The sequence below is a fragment of the Canis lupus genome, chromosome 19 (assembly GCF_011100685.1).
Source record: "Canis lupus familiaris isolate Mischka breed German Shepherd chromosome 19, alternate assembly UU_Cfam_GSD_1.0, whole genome shotgun sequence".
NCBI lineage: Eukaryota > Metazoa > Chordata > Mammalia > Carnivora > Canidae > Canis > Canis lupus.
This window is the reverse complement of record NC_049240.1, coordinates 27,786,580-27,795,674: the sequence shown is the minus strand read 5'-3', so window position 1 is coordinate 27,795,674 and position 9,095 is coordinate 27,786,580. Positions and strand designations below refer to the sequence as shown.

General features: G+C 44.6%; 1 protein-coding gene across 1 annotated transcript in view; it reads left to right on the top strand.

Annotated features, from left to right (window-relative positions):
- The first annotated feature begins 798 nt into the window (after window positions 1-798).
- Window positions 799-9,095, top strand: part of CNTNAP5 (contactin associated protein family member 5) — a 785,909-nt gene continuing 777,612 nt past the window's right edge. Inside the window, 1 exon segment of the mRNA NM_001048108.1 lies at window positions 799-880. Within this exon segment, the coding sequence (NP_001041573.1) occupies window positions 799-880 (82 nt within the window).

Sequence of the window (9,095 nt, the reverse complement as noted above, 5' to 3'; positions counted from 1 at the left end):
AACGCGGAGGGAGGCCGCGCGCGTCATTCAGTGATTCAAGTCTTCCCTCTCGTCTCAAAAAAAAAAAAAAAAAAAAAGCCTCTCGTTAGCTCGCTGCCAAGCCTTCCCTGGGAAATTCGCTCCTGCTGATGCGTCGTGTCTTCCAAGTCGGGCAGCAGCGTCCCCGAGGCCCGGGCGCAGGCGTCGGTGCCTCTCGGCGGCCCCCGGGCGGGGCGGGGGGAGGCGGGGCGGGGCGGGGGGAGAGGGCCCGGCCCGGGCAGCCGGGGCGCAGGGCAGCGGCGCGGGGCCTGGAGCCGGGGCGCCCGAGCGCGCCGAGGACCCGCCCAGGCCGCTCTCATAGGCGAGCGCGGGGCGGGCCTGGCCGGGGGCGGTGCCGCGCGCCCCGCTCGCCTATAAGGAGCGGCCGGCGCGGGTGCGGATCGCAGCGCCGGGGGCCGGGGTGCAGGGGCCGCCCGCTCGCTCGCTCGCTCGCCGCCCGGGGTTGGCGCGGGGCTCGGATCCGCACCGGGAGGCGGGCGCGGGGCGCGGCGGGCGCGGGGCGCGGCGGGCGCGGGGCAGGTGCGCCCCGACCGTAGCTTCAGCCGCAGCTCCGAGGCAGAGCCCGCCAGGCTTTCGGTGGCCCGCCCGGACACGGGATGGAGTGAAGCCGAGAGTCTCCTCCGGGGGGGCGGGAGGGGGTCAGGCGGCGCCGAGGACGGAGGGACGGACACACAGACACGCGCGCACACAAGAAGCCGCGGCTGGCGCCTGCAGATCTGGGACTCGGTGGGGGGACCGCTCGCTCGCTCGCTCGGGGAAATGGATTCTGTGCCACGGCTGACCGGCGTCTTCACTTTGCTGCTCTCCGGCTTGTGGCATTTGGGATCGTCGGCGACCAACTGTGAGTGCCCGGGGCGGGGGCGGGGGCCGGGGCCGGGGCGGGCGGGGCGGGGAGCGCCGGCGCCGGGAGGGACTCGCCACCGTCCGAGCAGCCTCGCCGGTGTCCGCTCCGAGCGGAGGAGAAGGGAAGGGGGGTGCTGGCCGCCGTGGTTCTGTCGCGCAAACCATCCCAAAAGTTGGCCGGGCTCGGGGGAGCCGGCCCCGCTGAATTCCCCCCCTCCTCCCGGAATCGCAAAGTTCGGGGAGAAGGGAAGGTTCTCTCCCCTGAGCCTCACGCCTGTCTGGTCTCCGCCGAGCCGTTCCGGAGCAGGGCCCGGCGTTCGGCTTGCTCGCGCCGAGGGCTGTGCTCCAGAGCCAGGGATGCTCCCAGCCGCTGCACTCGGTGGCGGAGGCTCTTCCCCGAATGCGGCCGCCCGGGGTCTGCGCTACGCCCAGTTCCTCGAGGCAGGGCTCTCCGCTCTCCCCCAGGCCGAGGGCTCCAGGTGGGGCATCGTGCAACCAACTGGCACCGGTTTAACAGGATTGGGAGTTTTGGCCTAAGAGTCATGGCCCAGGGTAGTCAAACCACAAGATCAATGGCTGCCCCTGTTACAGGAGGAAGAGCTTTGATGCACACTCCACCCCCAAAATCTTTGTGCCAAAGAACCCATAATGAGCATGCACTAAGTGTGCACTCCGTCGTCCAAGCCCTAACCTCAGCAAGTGCAGGGCATTTAATTTAATAGGCAGGAAGGCTGGACACCTGGGGATCCGCCACCTGCACTGTGTATTTAAAGAACCGAGTTCGTCAAAGTTGAATAAATCGCTAGAGCCATCGGAGGTTCAAGCTCAATTGCTCAGCTGCCTCTCTAGGCGGAGAGAGGGAAGTTTTTTCCAGCTTGGAAACTCCTAAATGAGAAAGAACGCAATTAAGCCATCTGTGTTCTTTCCAAAGATGGTTTATCAAGGTTCCTTGAGTTTCTAGGCTTAACTCCCCTGTCTGCTACCCACCCACCCACCCACCCAGGAACCTCAAAAACGCTTATCTATATTGGAACATAGCATCATTCTTAGAGAAAGATAGGAAGACTACTTAGTACTTGTGGGTCCTCCTATCTCTTACCTTGAGTAAGAGATACTCAACTCAGAGTTGCACCTCAAGGGAAGACAATTAGACAAATGTTGTTTACTGAAAATGATCCAAAGCAGAGCCAGTGTTTCTGTCTGTGATTGGAAGTTTTGGAGATTCAGAATCTGTAGTTAGTGGTAATGCCTTATCAAGATTTTATCAAAGTTAGTATTCTACTAAAGGAGTGCTGAAGAGGTCATCCTCTCAAAAAGGGAGGAGCCAGAGGGACTTAGTGTAGAAATCATTTCAGAGAATAGGTAGGAAAAGGTGACAATCTGATGTTTCTCTTCTCCTCCTCCTCCTCCTCCTCCTCCTCCTCCTCCTCCTCCTCCTCCTCCTCCTTCTCCTCCTCCTCCTCCTCCTCCTCCTTCTTCCTCCCTCCTCCCCTCCTCCTCCTTCTTCTTTTAAGTGAAATAGTTCCCATGGTGCTTTAGAAAAACATGTAAGTGGTTTAGTTAGAGGAAGTTAGGCATGGTGCTGAGCTAGCCTCTCTACCTCCTAAAACACTAGAGGTCAGTATTGTCCTAATGATGCAAAGGTGCAGCAGCCAAAGAGCTGTTTTTCCCTTAGCGCATTTACCTATCTGGAAATAGTGAATATTTTGAAGATCCACAAAGGTGGGGAGAGGAGTAAGGGTAAAATAGATAGAACATACTCTATAGGAATATGGTTGGGGCTTCCTGATGTAGCATCTTTTCTTAAGAGTAAGGGAAAAAATAAATTGTAGAATGCCAATTTCTGTAAATTAATTGAATTATGGTTAATATGTTGTAATAATGCTCATAAAACCCAAATGGCGTGGATTTAAGGCTCATGCTTATCATTACTGATGCAGCAATAAAGCTAATTCTCAACATTTAAAATGGAACTTTGTGATAATGAGCTTTAGTATTTCATCAGTGACAGTTTAATTTCCCCAGTTTCCAATCAACATTTCAATTGAATGCACGCTCCTTGCTAGATATTTTGGGGTCCATGTTCTTAAAGAATAATGATAATTTTTTTATTATGCTGAACAAAATGTGTTAATACAATAGCATGACAGCAGAAAATTACTTCTCAACTAAGTTTATCTTGGTGGTCTTTAGAACCTGTGATGCAGAACTACTAAGGAAAAAAAAAATTAATATTGCGCAATTCTTCCAGACTTCAACTGTCCACATACTTTATCCATTAAATTTAGGGATCTGGTTTACTATTTATCTACAATCCGTTAACATTTATATGTATGTATTGAGGAAGGTAAATCTCTTTTCAAATAGTCAATTTGTGGAAGTTTATAGATTATTTGGATAAATTTTTTCAAGATTTTTATTTTTTAGAGATAACATTTTATGTCATTTGTGAAAGTAGCCCTATAAATGGGTTATTTGCCTGAGACGCTCCATGGTATCAAAGTATGCTTGTGAACTTTGTTCAAATAAAACAACTTTTAACTGATCGTATTATTCCAATAATAATATTTTATTATTACATTGTTGCGTGTGGAATGTATGTGTGTGTGTGTTTAATTTTCTCATAATCTGACCAAAACTTGGGCATTTGTCTGCAAGAGAGAAATGAATGCTTACCCGATTATAGATTTTATAAGTTTCTAATTAAACAAAATTAAAGTCAGGTTAGGAGGCCAGCTACAGAATAGCTATTATGAATCTGTGCAGAGAACATAATTACCAACCAGTAATAAAAAGTCTGGAAATTCCCCCATTCCAGATTTTCAGGATATTAAGTAGCTACAACATTTCCTTTGGGTTTACCCTCAGGGAATTAGTTAATTTTGAATGTAGCTCTGATAGGCCAGTGTTAAATGAAAAACCATTTTACATATAATATCAACTCCGTTGACGCAAGAAGAAACAATGTGGCTTGAGAGCTGGTTCAAGTGAAACTGAGAGTTTGAAATGCTGACCGGTTTTAGCCCTAGTTATGCCACAGCTAACATGTCAAATGCCCGTACAGTTATGGAACTTTGCCGTGCTCGCAGGCTTGGGTATAAAGCAGCAATTGAGATATGTATCTTCTCCCAAACAGAATAGCAGCTCAGTATTTGACTGAGGAGATTCTTCAAATATTAAGTGTGTTGGAAGACTGTGATAATGGAAGAAATTGCATTCAGAAGATCAGAGCAATGCATGGGGTACTTACAGGGTCACTCTTTATTTTGGCCAATACTCAGATGCTATGTGGTTATGACAGCCTTAATTTTGACCCAGCAAGTCACTTTGAATGATCTCCAAGCATCTTAACTGTTTGGTGGTGCATGTCAGGTTCACAGAGATAACAGCCTTGAGAAAGAAAGAAAAAACTCTTTATTCTCTGACGATGCCTTTCATCACAGACAGAACTTCATCTAAAATATACGAGGATGTCCATCATATTCATAAACACCGTTAAATAAAGAGATGCAGTATACCCGGAGTTATCTGAAGCTTAGGCACAAACCCAATCAATAGGTAATATTATAAATAAACAAAGATCAGGCTGATTTTTTTTTTTTCAGCAGGAAAGTGCGGTGTGCTTTTGTGGCATTTACCATCAGCAGAAGTGAAGGAAGCACTATAATGCTCATTTGAAAGAGTCCTAAAGGTTTTCCCATGGTTGAACAGGCTCATCTTTGACAATCCATGTGAACTCTCTTTCGCTTCGATCCCTCATAGCCCTCATCTCCAGACCAGATTGGTATTTCCACAGTCGGAACAGGTAAATGAAAAACTAGAACAGTGTCCACACTAGGGTACAGAATTGTGAGAAAATTAGTTTCCATTAGAATAACCTCACCCCAGCCCCTATTCTCATTCAAATTGTAGCTGTATTCTAACTTGAAGTTTTCTTTTTTTCCCCCTGCTCTTCCCAGTAGCCTCTCCTTTCTTTTATTTGACCTAGTTTGCCTTACCTACATCACTTTACTTTTCTGTGCCCATTTGTTACGAAACAAAATAATGTTACATCATTTGAAATTTTCCTAAAAGCTTTAGTTGGTGATCCAGAGCTCTTTAGTTTGTATGCCAGAACTCTGCTGAAATATGGCTTGCATGTACAAAGCTAATTATCCTCGTTAGTTAGGAAGGTGGGGAGAAAGTCTAGTTACCACAAAGATCATAATACAGTAGTCATTCACTCAACGGAATTTTGTTTGGAAGATTCAGTGTACTCATTTGGAGCCAATAATGGCATTTTTAATACATAAGGGAAGCTGTCTTCATTCATCAAAACTCTGACACTTTCCAGAAAGTATCCTTGTAGAGGTTATCGACTTATCTTAATGATCATGGTGTGTTAATTGAAGGAGTTGGATCAAATAGTTATTCAAGGCCCTATCGAGTCCTAATGTAGTTTTGCCTTTCCTGATGTTGCCTACTGGTCATTCCATTTGGATACTTCTGGGATGGTCGTATTCTAAATTGTTAAGCAATTATATTTAGAATAACAACATAATAGGGTTTGAATTCCTACTAACTGCTATGCTCTTTATATCTCTCACTTCATATACCATGTCTACATAATTTGGCAAGGCAGTACAGCTAGGTAGACTTTATTAAATTCAGTTTACAGATGAGTAAATTTAAGGTTAATAGAAGTTAATAATTTCCCAGGATCATAAAGCTATGCAATGGAAAAAAAAAATCAGGATCTGGGCCTCTACCTATGTCCAAAGATCAGACTCTGCAAGATATGAAATTAATTCCCATGCATGCAATTGGGGGCTTTTTGAGCCTGCAAGTTGTCTTAGGATCCCTAAGGTTAGTCTCTATACCTCAATCCATAACAAAGGGCAGGGAGGTAGCAGTTTCCACCAGAGCCAACTCCTGAGTTAACCCTTGGAAAGGAAAGGAAAGGAAAGGAAAGGAAAGGAAAGGAAAGGAAAGGAAAGGAAAGGAAAGGAAAGGGAAGGAAAGGAAGAAGGAAAGGAAAAAAAAAGGAAAAAGGAAAAAGGAAAAAGGAAAGGAAAGGAGAAAAGATAGATTTGATGTAAGATGCCTGACATCACTATGGTCAAAGATAAGGGGCCTCACATCGAGATGAGCGCCAGATACTTTAGTTTTCTTTTACAAGTTTCAATAAAATACTAGATTATGGAAGAGCATAGCCTTGATGAGGACTTGTGACCACACACACACACACACACACACACACTACGGAAGCTACCTCTGTTGGCATCATGTCTTCTAAGTCTCTAGATGTTAGGCCAAATGTATTAATTAAATAGCAGGTATGAGCCCCATCTCCCTGTACAGGGCTATTTCTGATCTGGCCCTGCCTAATGCTCTAAATTGCATGTCCACAATTCCTGCTCTGTCCCCTAATTTCCAATTTAGGGAACTCCACATTCTACAAGCAAGCCATACTATCCTGCATCCCACTTGCATTTTTTTGTGTATTCTTTCTGCATGGTCTAGTTATCCTTTTCCATTTTTTACCTGCCCTCACTTTCTCCAGTTACAGAGGTATGTGCATGAGCACACGCGCATGCGCGCGCACACACACACACACACACGCGTGCGCATTCCCCGCATTAGGCTAAGTGCCTCTATGCATGACTTACGGTATGTCCATAGCACTTTCTTATAATCCTTTTCTCCCCAAGTAGATGCAAAGCTCCCTGATTATCATATTTCATTTCAGTGTCTATATTCAATACCTAAAACATTGAATGAATGAATGGATGAATCAGTGAATGGTTTCCAACTAAGAATTTCCATTTCTAAACAACAAAAAAATCTTTTTATGGCCCTGTTGTAGACTTTTTAAGTATATTTGATTTATTTTTTTAACTAGAAAGTATTACTTATTATTGTCTTAGAAATGCTAAGAAGATCTGACCTCAGTACTGCGTTTGATCTCATTTTATTAAATTGCTTTTGCAATTTTAACAATCACTTCCTATGTAGCTGAAAATACACAAATATATAGCTATGAAAATCTTTCTTCATAGCCCAGAGTTCAGTATAAAAAGGAAAAGTTTGAATGCTGTTTAATATGGCTTTAATAGTAAATTACTGGAAAGACTGTATTTTATTGCAAACCGATAACCTGACCCCAATGACACTATCCTGAACCTCTGGTATTCTCTCTCTAAGCTGTGGTTGGAAGTTTTATATATCAATAGTTTGTGCGTGTTATCCATTTGAAAAACTTATTGAAAAAATGTGTCCCAAATGAAGGCTCTCTTTCCTAAACTCCAGTTTTTCTAGAAACAGGAGAAATACAGATAAGAAGAGATCATGGACTATCCATGATCTCAAGAACTTTAAACACGGATAACCAGAAAAATAAATCTTTAATCATGTCAAAGTGATAAATGCTCTAACAAAGATAAGTGCAAGGTGTAATGTGAGGCACAAAATGAGCATCTCAAACTGGCTGGGGTGTCACTGCAGGCTCTCCAAGGGAAGCAAGATGGAAGGCAAGTCTTGAACAAAGTCACACTTCACTCATTGGAGGAATGGGGGGAGACTATCACAGGTTTTTTGTGTGAAGGCTTGAGAGTGAGGAGTGTCGTAGTGACTACTTTTGGGAGGGGCTAGGAAGCAGAAGTTTAGAAAAAGAAATGAGGGAAATTGGTAAGGAGGGGGTGTCTTATTTTTACTGTTCAAGCTATGAAGTTTCATTGAAGGATTTTTGTGTATATAATTGATAATACAGAATAAGATACTTGTTTTTAAAAAAATCACTGTGTGAAGGATAGACTGGACCGGACCAACCCTAGTAGCTGGAAAACTAGTTAAGAGCTTATCACAGTAACTTAGGTAATAATAAATAAGAGCCTGAAGAAGGAAGTTTCAGAATCTGCAAAGGTCACAAAGAACCAGAAGGAAAATAATGGCCAGGAACATTGAAAATGTAGGGATATATGAACTAGTAAACTCATAGAAGGCACAGATTTGTGGTTAAAATGTATTCTATAGCTGCTACCATTGTTTTTGACAAATGAGAGCTATAGATGCTAGAAAAGGTGCTCTGTTCTCTGAAATGAAGTTCTTCTCTGGGAATACCAAACGACCATATTCTCAGAGCAGTATATTTCATATTTGCATGACACTATATAGCATACGCTGTCTGTATCCATCATTCTGATGCATCTTCTAGTCTGTAAATTATACCGATTTTTGTCAGCAGAGTGAGAACTAGTCATTAAGAAATGTGTAATTAAACCTCAGTGTTTCTGTTCTGGATCCCCTTCTGGCGGGGGGGGGGGGGGGGGGGGGGGTGCGGTAAGCCAGGGATCATTTCTACTATCAGTGGTTGCTCTTTGGAAAGAGAAACAAGGGGCAGTTGGGTGTGCCACGTTGATTTGCTATCATTGGTAATCGATTTGCTGGCATAAATTCCATGTCTCTACATTTCTAATTGCTTTTGTGCATATTCTTGGGGGTTGATTAATGCCATCTGTTCACTGGATCAGCTGAATTGATTGAGTTTTAAAGGATGACAACAGTAATGTTGAAGTTAGGGGGGAAAATGAAAGGGAAATGCCAAAACACACTCATGATGTATATTATTTTTAACTATCCACCTTTGGAAGCAGAAATATCCCTTTGAAGACAGTCCAAGGCAAATAGCAGTTTAACGAAATTCGCCTAACAGACAGATGCTTGTAGGTGTTAGTCTAGGCTAGGCCACTGTTTGCTGAATATACATGTTCAGTTCTCCCCCTCTCCACCCCCTGCCCTGTCCTCTCTCCCTCCCTGTGACTCTCCCTCCCTCTCTTTCCCACTTCTCTCTCTGTCACGTGGCCGTGTATTTTTGGTATTGCCATTGGCTGTTCCCTGAGCTCATGATTGTGTTCAGATGTGAGAGGAGGGGAAGAAAAAAAAAGTCTGTTGGATTCTAGTGTTTCCTTGTTATAAAGTATGTGGGCACAGTCACCAAATGTGAAACCTCCCATCGAGGCCTATTCTAAGGGTAGGCCTGACAGGGATCTGCCACCCACAGGACACTTGGGAAAGCCCACTTGATTCCAACACCCCCTATCCATCTGTCCCCAAACAGCTCTTCCGCCAACTTCATCAGTGCCCTGAATCTGTAAATATGGGGGAAAGCATGGAGATAAACCTGGACACAAAGCCCCACTGGGAGAGAAAATACAGGGATGTATAGGCATGTGGAA